The 18,437-nt window shown below is 45.3% G+C and overlaps 1 protein-coding gene across 1 annotated transcript in view; it reads right to left on the reverse strand.

Annotated features, from left to right (window-relative positions):
- Window positions 1–18,437, reverse strand: part of trim44 (tripartite motif containing 44) — a 31,243-nt gene continuing 12,806 nt past the window's right edge. The window contains exons 5-6 of the mRNA XM_002937293.5: window positions 3,499–3,620; window positions 1–482 (exon numbers count right to left, since the gene is read on the reverse strand). Coding sequence (XP_002937339.1) covers window positions 3,533–3,620 — 88 coding nt within the window. The 3' untranslated portion in view covers window positions 1–482; window positions 3,499–3,532. The remainder of the gene's footprint in view (window positions 483–3,498; window positions 3,621–18,437) is intronic.

Raw genomic sequence — 18,437 nt, forward strand, 5'->3', positions numbered from 1 at the left:
TCAGGTTTTGCTACATCTTTTGTTTAATCATTTCTCCACATACAGTGTTTTAAAGAAAAGTTCCACTAAAAACACATAATAAAACAAAAAAAAATCCCCAAGACAGAAGGAACACACAAATCGAATGCATAAAATAGTACTTGCTATAGAAGACGCTATTCCCCAGGTGGTGCCCTCGCCATGAAGCCTCAATGCACTAAACATCCTCAGAGAAGCCATACAGACCATCCGGGCTGCGCACAATCTAAGTCCCCTGAATTCACTGCCATTGGGATTTTTAAACATTCAACCTCTTCCAAACCAACTACAAAAATTCCTTTTTTTTCCGTTTTTTTTTTTTCTTTTTTTCCCATGATTGAAGGGGTTCTAGGAAGCAGTGGGTTTTGAGTGAAGAGGAGCTGAGACCCGTAGGGCTATGGAAGGTGGCAGGAAGACACTAGGGGGTGCAGGGGACCATGCGAAGAGCAGAAATCCGCCGCCATCTGAAAAATAAAGGAGACGTTAAGACTTTATCAGTGGGCGATGAGAATCTTACTAATGGGAATTCAATGACATAACCCAGAGAGGACAAAACACCATCTGTGCAGCCTTCAGCGGGAGTGGGACAAGGGTGACCTTCAGGGGTGGCCCGTAACCAACGGTTTGACTGAGGCATGTGGAGGAGCAGATCTTGCATTGTGTTCTGGGCCCAGAGAGAGGGAGGGAGAGAAAAGGGACACAAGGGGGAAGGAAGGATGTGAGGGATCAGCGAATACAAAGCCATGATTTACATGGAGCCAAGTAGTGGGGGCCGTTGGTTGGGGGGCGGTTGTCAGGTTCAGTGAGGATGAGGATTGAGTTAGGATTACCAGCCTATTATTCCATGCCATGTCTAGCCAGTATCATTCCAGCTACTGAGGAACTACCAGCACCCTACAGTGGCCAATAGCCAGGAGTTACAGACCCAGAGGGTTGGTCTCCAACTTGTGACTCAAATGCAACATGTTGCTCACCAACCCCTTGGATTTTGCACCCAGGGGCCTCAAAGTAGCTGCTTATTTTTTCATTTCACATAGGGGCTACCAAATAGCCAATCATAGCTCTTAATTGGCACCCCGGAGCTTTTTTCATGCTTGTGTTGCTCCCCAACACTTTTTCCCCATTTGAATGTCGCTCACAAGTATATAAGGTTGGGGATCCCTGGTCCAGAGAGACAGCTTTAATCAACCGTTATGGCTAGCTCAAGTTTCCTTTAACCTGGAGCCAATTCCAAAACCATTTAACCTTTTACTCTTGAACCAACAAATGTATTTGTAGCTGTAATATTGGTGTGTAGGCGCCATCTCAGTGCCTTGTGCCTGAGTCTGAGCTTTCAGCCAGCGCTACACATTAGAACTGCTTTCAGCTAACCTATTGTTTCTCCTACTCCCATGTAACTGGAGGAGTCCCAAGCCGGACTTGGATTTCTTACTATTGAGTGCTATTCTGATACCTACTGGGAGCTGCTATCTTGCTCCCTTCCCATTGTTCTGCTGATCGGCTGCTGGGGGTGAGAGGGGGGGATATCACTCCAACTTGCAGCGCAGCAGTAAAGTGTGACTGAGTCTGAGCTTTCAGAAGGAGCCAGCGCTACACATTAGAACTGCTTTCAGCTAACCTATTGTTTCTCCTACTCCCATGTAACTTGAGGAGTCCCAAGCTGGACTTGGATTTCTTACTATTGAGTGCTATTCTGATACCTACTGGGAGCTGCTATCTTGCTCCCTTCCTATTGTTCTGCTGATCGGCTGCTGGGGGTGAGGGGGGGAGATATCACTCTAACTTGCAGCGCAGCAGTAAAGTGTGACTGAAGTTTATCAGAGCACAGATCACGGATTTTAAGGTGGCTGTATATGCCTAGACTGGCCCATGTCTGGGCACATATAATGAGGTTTCAGTAGGGAGACAGACGCAGGGGCAGCTGAGGCTATAGCAATGCACAGTGACAGACGCTATTGATAGGACACAGAGACCGCTCCAGGGCACACTCTGTCTCAGAGAGCAGCTGTTTGGGATGTCTCATGGGGCTACACATATACACCCACGGGGTGACAGTATTCCTTTCAATAAAAAAGTGAAATTATCTGCAGAGACACGCAGAGCTTTGCGCCCGATATCCCGGATACGGGCCAATGGCGCAATCAGTGTAATATGGGCACAAACAGGCTCCCCGTATCCCCAGTGCCAGCCTTGCCTGATGACTGGAGTCTGCACTAATTACAGAAATAGAAATAGAGCTTCCTATAAAGGGAATGGTGACAGATGTGTGAAAGTAATTACGGCTGGCGTATGCGCTACCTGCGGGCTGCCTGCAGGGATGTTATTCTTGCACTGCGATGTGGGTGCCAAGGGAACGAGGGAAAATATATTGGAATTATGTCATTTAGTTTCTTTGCTGATCAATGAGCGGCCACTAGGGGCACTGTTGTGAAGAGAACAGGTGTGGGTTAAAGGAATTCTGTCAATGGAAAACCCATCAGTTAATAGAGCTTCTCCAGCAGAATCCTGCATTGTAATCTGTTTTCCCCATGGGGCTAGCCATATTCTTCATTTCCCAGGGTGCCACAGCCATGTGACCTGTGCTCTGATAAACTTCAGTCACACTTTACTGCTGCGCTGCAAGTTGGAGTGATATCCCCCCTCCCCCCCAGCAGCCGATCAGCAGAACAATGGGAAGGGAGCAAGATAGCAGCTCCCAGTAGGTATCAGAATAGCACTCAATAGTAAGATATCCAAGTCCGGCTTGGGACTCCTCCAGTTACATGGGAGTAGGAGAAACAATAGGTTAGCTGAAAGCAGTTCTAATGTGTAGCGCTGGCTGAAAGCTCAGACTCAGGCACAAGGCACTGAGATGGCGCCTACACACCAATATTACAGCTACAAATACATTTGTTGGTTCAAGAATAAAAGCTTAAATGGCAGAGGGAATTATTTGCTGTGTAACAGTGTCATTTAGAAATCATGACAGTGTCCCTTTAAAATTCAGGGGTTCATTTGGCCTTTTGAGATTCGGTCAGATCTAAAGATTATGGAGCGTATGCTTAATGGAGAGTGTGCTGGTTCTGGGGGAGCTACATGGCAGCTCTAAATGCCAGTATGTAACAAGATATACAACAAAAGGGAAAGCAAAGGGAAGATGAGCTTGGCTTATATATAAATAGGACGCATTTTTCCTTGACGGCTCTGAGCCTCGTCCCATCCTCCCCCACTTACAGCCCAGTAGCCACAGGGTCAGGGGTCTCCCATTCTCTCTATTTGTATTCGGCTCACACAATAGAACCGCTCAGTCTGTCTATAGAGTGCAGGGAGCCCATCAGCACAATTGTAATGGAGAATCGATCATGATGTCACTTGCTCGCAGGAGCAAAGTGACATCACACAGAAGGTCTCCATCTCGAAATTAGTGACCCGCGTGGCTGCCAATGGCCGGCAAGTAGGCTATCCTTATTCTACTCAGAAGGTTTGAGGTCTCAAACTTACCCGTAAGGTTGTCAGTCCTGTAATCCGCACCTCCTCACCAGGGCCCGTTGCCTTTTGGAAGGCCGTGAAATCGGGAGCTGGAGTTGCTATTGGCTGCGGAATCGGGTGGGCTCGTGTCCTCCCTTCAAAGAGAAAGTACAGTCGAGATTGAACAGCATGCAATTAAAATGATTGTACTGATAATAGGATATGATATAAAAGCAACCAATCAGCAATCGGCTCTGATTGGAAAGCAGCGGTACAACTGGCCAGACACAGGCCAATAAAAGATGGTTATTGGCCAATGTATGGAACGCTTTGGATTGATGATCTATATCAGGGGTAACTTTTTGGCTCAGGGGCCACATTGACTTTACGCCGTTTCCGCTTGTCAGTCCCCAGACACCAAGTCTTGCGTTATGATACTTGCGGAGTCGGTGGGCCAGATTAAAAAAGACCAACGGGCCGGACTTGGCTCGCGGGCCGTAGTTTGCCCACCCCTGATCTATATAAACGTGGGCGAAAATCAGCTAGATATCTATCAGGCCGGGTTGCAAATCCTGCTGGAATCTGCATTGCTAAGTGATGTGGCCCTTGCCCAATGGGCCTGGAGTAATCCAATCAGTGGCCCCAGGCCAATCTGCATGACTTGGCTCCATGCATAGGTGGCCAAATCGGGCAAAGATCTACTTGTTTTGGGACCATATCAAATGAGCAGATCATTTAATGGAGGGCTATCCAATTGGAGGCCTGCGGGCCAGATGTGGCCCTCTGAAGTATAAAACATTAGGAAGTGAGGAGGAGCCACAGATATGCGTTTCCTCTTTGGGCAAAATTGGCCAAAGTGACCAAACCTGAGCAAATATGGCACATTTTACTCCATCAGACTGTTCCACAGAGGGCGGGGCCCCAGAGCGCAGCAGTTGCAGGTAGGGAGAGTGAAAGGAATGCCTTGGGAAAGCGGAAGAGAGCCAGGGAGGGAACAGGGGTCGGATCACCAGGGTGAACATGGAAATCACTAATAAATGTTAATTTGGGATTTAACGAGGTAACGCGATCCCTTTCTATAACAGTGTCACGGGCAGATCAGGAAATATATCCGTGCTGAGTATGACAGCCCGGGGCCGCTGGGGACACTCTAACCCTGGGAAAAATATTCTCCACCTTGGGGGCAAAAAATAAATCCCTTCCTGTTTTTTATGTTTTTTTTTTTAAACAACATTCCTCTCCCTGCAATTAACGGTTATTTGTCAAAACATTTTGCCTGCGGGGGTGAAAAAAAAAAAATACAACTCCAGCCAAGTAGTGAAAAGAAAAGGAAACTTTGCTCCACTGTGTTTTGCTGCCATCTTTTCTCTGCTCAAAGCCATGGGGAGGGGGGGCACTTGGAGGAGGCAACTGGGCCCAGGGGGGCACTACCTTTGCTCCGGGTCACCCCATGCAAGCGGGGTTGGACTGGGCCACCGGGACACCAGAGCCGACACTTGCCGGTGCTCCCCCTGCCTGGCCGTTCCTCCCCTGACGCGTTAAACTTACGTGCGCTCAAGGGGGGCATCGGGTGGGGGACCCTGTGGGGGGGTTAGAGGGGCCCCTGCTGGGGAGGGGTTAGGGGATGCCCCCTCGGTGTGCCCTGCAACCCCAAGTCCTACCCTGCATGCAAGAAACCATGTAATCTGTAGGGTTCCACGGAGCATTGCCAGGGGGTCCGAGAAGCCCAAGGGGAGATGCACCCCCCATTGCTCCTCCGGTAGGTATAAGACAGCCAGCTGCTAATGACAAATGTGGGAAATTGCATTATGTCTCTTTAAACATGCAATAGCCCACAGACTTCTAATCACATAATAAGTTTAATAACCAAGCCCAGAAGTGGCCATGGGCCCAACCCTGCACGGGGCTGATAGCCGCAGCACAATGAATACTCTGAGGGGCGATTTCTTAGCCGCGGCGAAGCCCTTTCCCTGCCCGGCCGCCTTCCATCTTATCTCAGGGAGCAGAAGCGCTGCCTTTCCCGCTCTTGGCTCTCGCTGTGACACGAGGAGGAGGAAAATGACAGGGAATTGTTAATGGGGGAATGAAATGCATGGGGCTTTACTTTCATTCAGTGTCGGTATGAGATGGGCGAGATCAAGCTGCGCCGGAGACGTGCCGCGCCGCGCAGATAAAAAAGCAGCCGCCACAATCTGCCTCTTGAGGGGAAGATGCACCAAAGTCTAATCCTCTTCAGGCCATTGCTTTTAATCTGAGAGAAGCCACAGCGCTCGCCTTGATGTACAATATAAATATATAAACCTCTCTCTGCACAACCCGTACTCCTGCTGACATAGAGCCGCGCAAGGGGCCGCGTCTGGGCCCCTCATATATGTTGGAAAGTTTCATTTAAGACCCCATGTCAACCCCCTGCCGAATTCTTAAAGGGGCAGTTCTTCAATATTTATTTGTTACAGTTTTTGAATTATTTGCCTTCTTCTGCCAGTTTTTAAATGGGGGTCACTGACCCCGGCAGCCAGAAACTATTGCTCTGTGAGGCTCCAGTTTTATTGTTATTGTTTCTTTATGTAACTTTCTTTTTTACTCAGTCCCTCTCCTATTCATATACCAGTTTCTCATCCTAACCACTCCCTGGTTGCTAAAGTAACTTGAACCCTAGCAACCAAATAACTGAATAAAATCAAAACTGGAGAGCTGCTGAGCAGAAAATGAAATGACTAAAAAACTACAAGTAATAATAAATGAAGACCAACTGCAAACTGTCTCAGAATAATAAATTCTACATTATACTAAAAGTTAACTCAAGGGTGGTTCACCTCTATGGTAACTGTTAGTACGTTATAGAATGGACAATTCTCAGCAACCTTTCAGTTGTTCCTCATTATTATCTTTTTTTTTTTTATAGGTAAATTTTTTATTGGTTTTACAACATCACAAAACAAAAATACAAAACAGTGTATAATATATTGACATTAAGATTGAAATGGTGTCGAGTCAGGTTTAGGCCAATACAGTCAAGGGTGCTATTACTAGGCGTTGTAGTTATCACAGTGTAGGTGAGTGTGTTTAGTTCTGTCAGATCAGTCACATTTAGTGTGAAGGGGTAGGTTATGTGTCCAGATTGTCTTGATTATACCAATTTTCCCAGATCTTGTCAAACTTGTCATAAGCACCCCTTGTTTCATAGGTTAATTTGATAAGGGGGAGAGCTCCATCCACCAGCCTTCTCCAGAATGTTTGGGAGGGGAGGGTGTCTCCCATCCAGTGCATAATTATTGTTTTTTTGGCGTAGAACATGAGCGTACGCAGTCTGACTCTGGCCACGTTAGTGCATATTATTCCATCTATGACTCCTAATAGGCAAGTTATTGGGTCTACTATCTGCGGTGTACCCAGTTCACTTGCTAGTGTTTCCATTATTTTGGACCAGAATTCGTGTATGGGGGGACAGGACCAAATCATGTGGAAGAAATTGGCCCCGGGGGATTTACATCTTGGGCAGAGGTCATCCTGTCTTCTCCCAAATCTCATCAGTTTGAGGGGTGTTATGTAGGTTTGGTGCAGAAATTTGTACTGTATGAGCCTATCCTTTATTGGGATTAGGAAATCATAGGCATTTTCTGTGGCTTCCTCCCATTGGTCTTGTGCTAGTTCTGGGATGTCTTGCGTCCAAAGACGGTAGGCTCGATCAAAGGGTGGCTTAATTGTTGTCATAATCTCTTTGTATAGCCTAGATAGTAGTTTGGCTGGAGATGGAGAGAGCAGGATGTCCTCTAGGGTTACTGTGGTTATTGTGGGAGGAAGGGTGTGGAATTGTGCGTGAAAGGCGTGCCTAAGTTGGAGGTATCTATAAAATTGTATCTGCTTTCCCAGAGCTCTGTCTTGTAGGTCTTGGTATGTGGGAAACTGAGGACCAAGTGTTAGGTCTCCAAGTTTCTTAAAACCCAGTCGTGGCCAATAGGTGTAGTCCTGTAGTTCCTGTAGGTCGGGTAGGAGCGAGTTGGCCCAGAGTGGAAGTTGGGGTGAGAGGAGTGGCCAAGGATGGTGCATATTTTTCAAGGCTGTGGTCCATGCTTTATGTGGAGTCAGTAGCGTATGTGGTAGGTTGGTCATGTCTGTGTGGTGTCTATAAGGATAGGTGCTTAGGCCTTCTATTGAGTGGAGGATGGACGCTTGAAGTTGTGTATTGGGATTATATGGATTGGGAGCAAGGCACCAGTGTATGTAGTAGATTTGGGAGGCTAAGTAGTAGAAGTAGAAGTGTGGCAAGGCTAGGCCTCCATTTTCTATTATCTTTTTAATATTTTTTTTTTTTAATTATTTCTTCTTCCAACTTTCAAATGAGGGTCACTGACCCCATCAGCCCAATTAAACTATTGCCCTGTGAGGCAGCAGCTATTTTATTCCTACTTTATAGGCCTCTCCTATTCATATACCTGTCTCTCATTCAATCTACTCCTTGGTTGCTAAGGTGATTTAAACCCTAGCAACCAGATAACTGCTGAAATTCCAATCTGGAGAGTTGCTGAACAAAAAGTGGAATTATTAAAAAAATCACACAAAATAAAAAAAAGTCTTAGAAAATGAGGGTTGTGGGTGGTTGGTGTTTTGGCTCTGATTCAGCAGAAGAGGCTTGCTTGAGCTGTCACAGCAAGCCTGGGCAGTCACGATGCGAGACCGCTCTTTAGGTAGTAGTTAATAGGGGGGAAAATAGTGTGGTGCATAGGAGCAGAATGATGGAATAACAGAGTGAGAGCCATGCAGCCATGGGCAGGAACTAACCAGAACCAAGCGAGCGTGCCGGGGTGGGACAGAACAAGCGGAAAGCAATCTCAGCACTGCGGGGCTCAATATGACAGGAGGAGGGTTATTTTTGTGTTTGGGGGGCTAAAGACATTGCCTACACAGATTCCTTCATTGTATCCCACTGACAATTCCATGTATAATACCCCAGAACACGTCAGATAAATACAAAGCCAAATACATGCATAATACCCTCAGAACACATGAGAGGGTAAATACAGTGCCAATTCCATGTATAATACCCCAGAACCCACAGCAGGATAAATACAGTGCCAATTCCATGTAGAATACCCCAGAACCCACAGTAGGATAAATACAGTGCCAATTCCATGTATAATACCCCAGAACACACAGCAGGATAAATACAGTGCCAATTCCATGTAGAATAACCCGGAACCCACAGCAGAATAAATACAGTGCCAATTCCACGTATAATACCCCAGAACCCACAGCAGGATAAATACAGTGCCAATTCCACGTATAATACCCCAGAACCCACAGCAGGATAAATACAGTGCCAATTCCACGTATAATACCCCAGAACCCACAGCAGGATAAATACAGTGCCAATTCCATGTAGAATACCCCAGAACCCACAGCAGGATAAATACAGTGCCAATTCCATGTATAATACCCCAAAACCCACAGCAGGCTAAATACAGTGCCAATTCCATGTATAATACCCCAGAACTCACAGCAGGATAAATACAGTGCCAATTCCATGTATAATACCCCAGAACCCACAGCAGGATAAATACAGTTCCCATTCCATGTATAATACTCCAGAACACACAGCAGGATAAATACAGTGCCAATTCCATGTATAATACACCAGAACACACAGCAGGATAAATACAGTGCCAATTCCATGTATAATACCCCAGAACTCACAGCAGGATAAATACAGTGCCAATTCCATGTATAATACCCCAGAACCCACAGCAGGATAAATACAGTGCCAATTCCATGTATAATACCCCAGAACACACAGCAGGATAAATACAGTGCCAATTCCATGTATAATACCCCAGAACCCACAGCAGGATAAATACAGTGCCAATTCCATGTATAATACCCCAGAACACACGGCAGGATAAATACAGTGCCAATTCCATGTATAATACCCCAGAAAACATTGAAGACATTGTATACATTTCCAAACAGCAATTATAAATCTATCACACTTCTCGGAACACATGAGAAAATGAAAAACTATATACAGGTATAGGACCCGTTATCCAGAATGCTCGGGACCAAGGGTATTCAGGATAAGGGGTCTTTCCGTAATTTGGATCTCCATACCTTAAGTCTGCTAAAAAATCAATAAAACATTAATTAAACCAAATAGGATTGTTTTGCATCCAATAAGGATTGATTATATCTTAGTTGGGATCAATTACAATGTACTGTTTTATTATTACAAAGAAAAAGGAAATCAGTTTTAAAATTCTGAATTATTTGATTAAAATGGAGTCTATGGGAGACAGGCTTTCCGTAATTCGGAGCTTTCTGGATAACGGGTTTCCGGATAAGGGGTCCGATACCTGTATATGTATAATACCTCTGCAAACAGACACAGAACAAGGGGGGGGGGGGGGGGGGGGGCAGAAAATAAAGGATTTAGATACCCCCCAGAATTAAAAGGTGGCTAGGGGTAGCAGCTAGAGGGCTGCAGGTTGGACATCTGCCTTCTCTATCCCTGCCCTGAGAGCACTCGCTGTTCGAGACGAACTCACACACAACTGGCGGTCCCTCTCATTTATGTAAAATGATTCTGAGAGCCAGTAATATTCCTCTCCCCTGGAGATATGTGATCCTCTGATGTTCCAACTAATTGCTAATGTTTCCATTACATGTAATTGAGGTCTCTTCAGCATGGGAATATGCACACATATATATTGTAGCGAGTGCTTCGGCGCAGCGTCCCCTGTTCCCGGGAAATTGATAGTTATTTATCTAATCTGTACGGTGAAGAGAGGGTGGAACTGAAATGTTATGAGACCGTACCCAGGGGGGGCATCTTTTGCGTAACACGGAGAAGATTTTTAGACCCCCAAATGAATTTGATAAATATAGATTTATTGGAACTGCTCTCAGAAAATGTCTGTAAGAGAGAAGTGATAGCAAAGGGGGGTTTGAAGGAGAGGCCACCCTGTAATTTATTATTAATATATTATGTGGCAATACTATGTCCATATTAACTCTGTCAGTGCTCCTTTCCATGAAGAACTCTCCAGAGATTCCTTCCTTGCAGCCACACCCCCTGAAACTCCAGCCACACCCCCAGGCACACTACAGAGCAGAAAGCACACACTGCATGAAAAACAACCACCTAGGGTTAAAATCTACCATTAGCCTATTACCTCCAAGCATTTGTGTCCCAACCCACACATGACAATTTAGGACACAATCTCCCCTATATCCACCCTGTTTCTGGCAAATCCCTTTAGGGGGTCCTCCATTTATAATTGCCCTGTGGAAATACGCTATGCACTATAACATGCCTTCGGGCTCGTGCTTTTATACAGGTCATGGAACTCCGAGGTGACTTCTAATATCCTCATGTTTTACAACAGGGGGTACTTTATTTTTATATACAAATTTCAGTAAGTCATGTGACAAATGACATCACTAAGCTCTGATTATAACTGATGACATCACTAAGCACAGTTTATAAGGATATCATTTACAGTTTGGTCCCATAGGGAAATGACCAAACTGTATATTATATAATTAATAACATTGCATATAATATTAATATATTGTAGTCTGCGGCAGTTCAGGAGACAAAAGGGAGAGCTGGTAAAGCAAAGAGACTGTTTGAGGTAGTGATACGAGGGTCGACAAATAGTCCGCCCGTTACCTGCTCTAGGGTTGCCACCTGTCCGGTTTTGGACTTCAAAAATTGCCCTAGGGCCAAACAATCGGATCAGCCCAATATTGCCCACCTTAGGCGTCTTTGCACCTCGGAAAACCCAACGCAGTGATAGTAAATGTAAGAAAAAAAACAAGAGACAGGGCACTTTGGGATTTTTCACACATTGAGACGAATCAAGAAAAAAACAAAGTTTCTGGGATTTTGATAAATGTGCCCCTAAATAAGCAGATTATACACAACACAATTGGGTTTTGTGCCTCCCACAGTTTTGAAACTCAAAGCCTAAAAAGGAGACAGGAATATTGTTTAGTATTTCATATAAAAGTTCCTCCCCAATCTCTGCTACCATTTGACCACTAATCTGCTAAGCCCCGCCCCTACCCACCCAACCCACTTTAATCTACCCAGAATGAAGCAACCCTTTTCATCTTCTATAACCCAGAAACAGGGTCGGACTTGGGGTTGCAGGGTCCACCGGGGCTCCCGCCGGCCACGTCCCCCCAAACCCCCCACAGGATCCCCCACCCTACGTCCTCCCCTGAGTGTGCGTAAGTTTAACGCATCAGGGGAGGAATGGTCGGCTGGCGGAGTGCCGGCAAGGGTTGGGTCTGGGTCGGTCCAGTCCGACCCTGCCCAGAAACATTGTCACACTACAGGGGAATATAAAAACGTGCATAGTGTTTGCCCCAGTTCTAGTAACCCATAGAAACCAATAAGCCTCAAATAACCAATAACCCCTTGCATGCATCAGGTGATATATTAGTTCGGCACAGTGGCTAAACTATAGGGGGCACCCAGACCACGGGGTCTGCTTCATCTATAGTTTTAAGAAATCCCCCCCTCCCCGGCCGCTCCCTAACTAGCCTGGTGTAAGTAACCAGGGAGCAGGGGATGGTGATCTGTTGCTAAAGGGATTGTTCGCCTTTGAGTTAACTTTTAGTATGATGTAGAGAGTGCTATTCTGAGACAATTAGCAATTGGTCTTCATTTTGTATTATTGGTACTTTTTATTATTTCTGTTTTTTGTTCCACAGCTCTCCAGTCTGGAGTTTTAGCAGCTATCTGGTTGCTAGGGTCCAAATTAACTTAGCAACCAGGGAGTGGTTTGAATGAGAGGGAAATATGAATTGGAGAGGGACGGGAATAGAAAAATAAGTTATAAAAAAACAACAGTAACAATAAAACTGTAGCCTCACAGAGCGATAGGTTTCTGGCTGCCGGGGTCAGTGACCCCCATATGGAAGCTGGGAAGAGTCAGAAGAAGGAGGCAAATAATTAAAAAAAAAATCATATAAAATAAATAATGAAGACCAACTGAAAAGTTGCTTAGAATTGGCCATTCTGTAACTTACTAAAAGTTAACATAAAGGAGAACCACCCCTCCAGCAACTGGAAAGGCCCAAAGTCCCCCTAGGACCTCAGATACCGGGAACTTACAACAGAGCTGGGGGGCAAAATTGGGGTAGTTGCCAGGACATAACAGTGCCTAGCCAAGATCATCCCAAAAACCCACCATGTTGGGTGCGGGGGCCACAGTGGGGCCCCTGGGGAAGCAGCCCCGGTGGGCCCTGCACCCCCCAGTCCAACCCTGCTTGCTTCTCAGCGATTCTGATTCCCAGCATCCCCTGTGAGACAAAGTTGCATTGAGAAGCATTTTGGTGGCTGCGGTCGGAAGTCTGCGCTTCCCCGGTGGCGCGGCACTGGCTCTACTGTCTCCATCCATCTTGCTAAATGGCGCTGTCACCTTGCGTAGTTAAAGGACACGGCGTTTATGGGGAGTGACTATATGATCTATAGCTCGGATTCAGGAAAACGTCAGCTTGATGCATGTAGCACCGGCGAGACAATCTGCAGCACGTTTAGCGGGCCGGCCGGCAGCCACCTCCAGTGCAATAAATCCTGCTTTCCCAGAACCTGAGCCCATTGAAACCAACCCTTTCCTAATACTCTGTTTATAAAGAGGCTTTATCCTTATTTCCCCTTCAAACAAGTTGTAATGTTTAATAAATTAGAATTAGTATTGAAATCAGTGTACAGGTATAGGACCTGTTATCCAGAATGCTCGGGACCAAGGGTATTCCGGATAAGGGGTCTTTCCGCAATTTGGATCTTCATACCTTGTCTACTAAGAAATCAATAAAACATTAATTAAACCCAATAGGATTATTTTACATCCAGTAAGGATTAATTATATCTTAGTTGGGATCAAGTACAGGTACTGTTTTATTATTACAGAGAAAAGGGAATCATTTAACCATTAAATAAACCCAATAGGGCTGTTCTGCCCCCAATAAGGGGTAATTATATCTTAGTTGGGATCAAGTACAGGTACTGTTTTATTATTACAGAGAAAAGGGAATCATTTAACCATTAAATAAACCCAATAGGGCTGTTCTGCCCCAATAAGGGGTAATTATATCTTAGTTGGGATCAAGTACAGGTACTGTTTTATTATTACAGAGAAAAGGGAATCATTTAACCATTAAATAAACCCAATAGGGCTGTTCTGCCCCCAATAAGGGGTAATTATATCTTAGTTGGGATCAAGTACAGGTACTGTTTTATTATTACAGAGAAAAGGGAATCATTTAACCATTAAATAAACCCAATAGGACTGTTCTGCCCCCAATAAGGGGTAATTATATCTTAGCTAGGATCAAATAAAAAAGCACTGTTTTATTTTTACATAGAAAAAGGAAATCAATTTTAAAAATCTGAATTATTTGATTAAAATGGGGTCTATGGGAGACAGGCTTTCCGTAATTCGAAGCTTTCTGGATATCGGGTTTCCAGATAAGGGATCCCATACCTGTATTAATATTCATTTCTAAGTTCATGTGCGGGGAAACTTTGGGTGATTTTTGGAAAACAAAGCACTGCGTATGTCTTCCCACCAGCAATTCACTTAATTCTTATGGGAAGGCATTTTGGGGAGATTTGTTGCCCACGGTAGGTGAGATTTAAGCGCAGGCAACTAATCTCCCTGCACAGGGGTGGGACTGCCAGAGGTGTGATTGCACCTAGGCACCCCCTTGGGACCCTCCACATACAGTTTTTGCTGTGGATTTGCATCAATGCAAGCGTCCAGAGGGCTCCTAGGGGGTGGGGCCTGGGTGTAATCACTCCCCTGGCAGTTCCACCCCTGCACAGGGAGGTGTGGAACTGCCAGGGGTGCGTGCGATTGCACCTGGTCCCCACCCCCTTGGGGCCCTACAGACGCTTGAGCTAATGGGAATCTGCAGCAAAAACTGCATCTGGAGAGCCCCTTTCAGCTTCTAGATGTCTGTTAAAAAGGAGTAATCGCTGGTCCGTAGCGGAATCCTTAGTTATTATTGCTTTGCAACCTTGTAGCCTGGAAAGAAAATAACACAGAGATTAACCTCTCGGGAACCAAAACCCGCTGCTTTTTGGCCACACCCAACTATTCTTGAATTAATTTTTTTTACTTGTAATATTGGTGTGTAGGCGCCATCTCAGTGCATTGGGCCTGAGTGTGAGCTTTCAGCCAGCGCTACACATTAGAACTGCTTTCAGCTAACCTATTGTTTCTCCTACTCCCATGTAACTGGAGGAGTCCCAAGCCGGACTTGGATATCTTACTATTGAGTGCTATTCTGATACCTACTGGGAGCTGCTATCTTGCTCCCTTCCCATTGTTCTGCTGATCGGCTGCTGGGGGTGAGAGGGGGGGGATATCACTCCAACTTGCAGCGCAGCAGTAAAGTGTGACTGAAGTTTATCAGAGCACAGGTCACATGGCTGTGGCACCCTGGGAAATGAAGAATATGGCTAGCCCCATGGGAAAAACAGATTACAATGCAGGATTCTGCTGGAGAAGCTCTATTAACTGATGGGTTTTGAAAAAAATACATGTTTTCCCCTCAACAGGTTCCCGGCTTTTTGTTCTATTTCTCTAGCTCCCACAGTAAGAGGCAGGCTGAGCAGTTCCCCGGCCCATTCATTTCAAGGTCTTCAATTTGGGAGAGGGAAAAAAAAGCTTTATTTTGACAACGCCGTCACAGTAAGGAGAAAACATGAGTCCATTAGTGGCAAGGCCGGCACTAAGTTACCATTCCGTATGGGAAGGATCCCGTATATATTATTTATGGCGCGGCGGAATACACGGCACCGCCAGCGTAAATCAACTCTACGGGAAACCGATTTGCTCCTTTCCTCGCGTCATAAAATCCCGGGATACACAATAGCGTATTCCTCTCTCATTTACTGGACCCTATTTGTCTTCTTTCCGAGGCACAAAAGCTCCTCCGTCGGCTAATGGCTAGAGGACATAAAAAGGTCGGGACTGCGGAGGCCAAACTGGACTAATGGCGGCAATACGTTAGCTGGAAGCATAAAGTGTCAAGCTGCGCAACGTTGTAGCCCTGGATTTGTTGCAGCTGCAAAACAGCTGCTCTGAGCTAGAAACTAAAAGAGTCCGAAAGTGCGGTTATGGGGGTTGTAGTTCAACAACTGCAAGTTGTCTATAACTGGGTTGTAAGAGGTTATGGGTCAGAACCTGCTAAGGCCATGGTTGGTTATCAGGGTCGCTACGATAATAAGGAAAGGTAACAACCTGTTGCAAATTAACCCCCTCTGGTAACTTTAAAGGGGTAGTTCACCTTTAACTAAAGTATGTTATAGAATGACCAATTCTAAGCAACTTTTCAGTTGGTCTTCATTTTTTATCTTTTATAGTTTTTGAATTATTTGCCTTCTTCTTCGGTCTCTTTCCAGCTTTCAAATGGGGGTCACTGACCCGGCAGCCAAATACTACTGCCCTGTGAGGCTTCAGTTTTATTGTTATTTTTTATTCCTTATCTGTCTATTCAGCCCCTCTAATATACATATATTAGTTACCGTACTCTCTCAAACTATTTCCTGGTTGCTAAGGTAAATTGGACCCTAGCAACCAGATAGCTTCTGAAATTCCAAACCAGAGCTGTGGAACAAAAAGTAAAATATTTAAGAAACTACCAGTAATAAAAACTGAAGACCCATTTTCTCTTACCCAATCCTCCTGGAGTCACCAGGGTCATAATAGCTCCACCCCTTTCATCATTAGCCTGCCCCCTTTGACTTCACAGACCACCCCTCTGCAGCCTGGTAACTTTTTTCTAAAATGGTGGCAACCCTAATGCAGATAATGCAGCCCCAGAAATGCCCCTGCTAGTTAATCCTGGTGCTTCTGCCCAGTTATTCCCCACTTACCTGCACATTTATGCCCTTGGTCCACCCCAATACCCTCTCCCACCACAACCAGTAGGAGACTGTAACAGCGTGATCCAATGAAAGGCAACAGTTACTGTTTTATAAAGAAGATGCAATATCGTCTGCCAAGCAGCTTTGAGAAAGAGCCTCGTCCCCTTTATTAAATAAATTGTCTTTCTCTGTACTTTTTTTTTCTCTTCCAAAATGTCTTTTTAACTGTCAACTGGGGGCCCCCAACCAGGAACCTTCATCCTTACAATGATTTGAGAAAACAGGTGCTGATAATAAATGTATTAAATAAAAGCAAAAAATAGAAAGGTCAGGATGAAAGTCTTTGTCTGTAAGAGACAAAGAATAATTAGTGAAACATTAATTGAAATAAGGACTGTGTAAGAGCAGAGAGAGAAAGCAGAAGCCTCACACTGATGACCCACTTTAATCTCATTAAAAAAATAAAAAAAAAGCCTGGTTCGTTAAGAAGAGCCGTATCGGTGGATGAGCCCCTTGGTATCGTGGCATCTCTAACGAGCAGGGAGAAGGCACGTTTCTGAGAGTCAAGTAGCAGTGCCATGGTAATTAGCCGAACTCATTCAGAATGCGCGGATACCAACCCCGTGGCCCCATCAAAACTCAACCTACGTGGCATTAATCATCGCTCGGCCGGCTCTCCCTTTACTTGTCATTTAGGAGGAATAATGGCTGGGAAATGTCACCGAAGGCCGCAGTTAAAGCGTTACCCTTAAAGCTATCCACGCGCTGGCATTTTGGCTTCCCTTGGACGCATTTGCATTATTTCCTCGCTGTCTGCGTGGTTCCCGGACATCTCACCTAAGGGGTATTAAACTCACTGACAGCTCATAGTTAGCTGGAGTCAGACGCGGGCAGGGGAATAATGCACACTCTGCCCTTATTTGTCTGGATAGATCGCTTGTGCCCGGCTACTGCTCAGGCAGGGTCCATTAAAGGGGTTGATCACCTATTAGTATGTTGTAAAGCGTGCTATTCTGAAACCATTTGCAATTGGTCTTCATTTTTCATTACTTGTGGTTTTTTTTAATTATTTAGCGACTCGCCAGGTTGAATTTTAGCAGCTATATGTTTGCTAGGGTCAACATTACCCTAGCAACCAGGCAGTGGTTTGAAATGGGAAATGGGAGTGGGTCCGATTAGAAAGATGAGTAATAAAAAGTAACAGTTATGATGGAATTGTAGCCTCACAGAGGAGTAGTTGTTTGAATGTCAGTAACTCCCCTTGGAAAGCAAATAATTTGAAACAGAAATGAAGACCAATTGAAAATGTGGCTATTCCATAACATACAAAGAGTTAACTTAAAGGTGAATCGCCCCTTAAAGTCAATGGAGGGGAAGTTTCCAGTGTTGGAAAATATGTGGGTGGCAAGCACTGACAATCTCCCTGTGTGGCACTGCCAATGCCAATGTGCCAATTGCTGGAATCTTAATCATATTTGCACTCATACAATATGAAATACCTCAAAACATAGTATAAACATACATTCATCAAACTGCCTTTATACCCCAGGCACAATTCTCGGCTACCTCCCTATTCCTTGCAGGATACAGAATAAGCCCTTTGTTCTTTTGACCAAGTTGCCCAAATCCCAAAGAATTACTGTGATGCTGGGGTTGAGCAAATGCCCTTTGTGCCCTACCCTATAAGCCCTGCATTCATCTGACTGTCATAGTGAACCTGCCACAACCCATGGGTATGCCCCCTACAGGTGGTCCTGTGCACAGCTAGGCTAGCTATATGTATGTATGAGGGTGCCAATGTGGTTAGGCAGCCCCCTTACCTGGCTCAGTCCCACTCACTATGCAGCCGTGCCCTTTGGAGTTAACTATGACGCAAGAGAAGCTAGTTTAAGTTGTGCCGGCAGGCCCTGATAGGTAGGTAGTATGTGGCTCCATGATTTCCACTGGTGGCCAAAAATCTCAAAGAGAATTGTTCTGCTGGGCATGACAAAAGGATATAAAGGACAACTAGAAATAAAAACGGTCCCTTTAAACAGCTAGCACAGAGCGACCCTTGGAAAGTTCCACGGGTCCCACTTCCGAGCCCATGTTT

This window comes from Xenopus tropicalis, chromosome 4, assembly GCF_000004195.4.
Source record: "Xenopus tropicalis strain Nigerian chromosome 4, UCB_Xtro_10.0, whole genome shotgun sequence".
NCBI lineage: Eukaryota > Metazoa > Chordata > Amphibia > Anura > Pipidae > Xenopus > Xenopus tropicalis.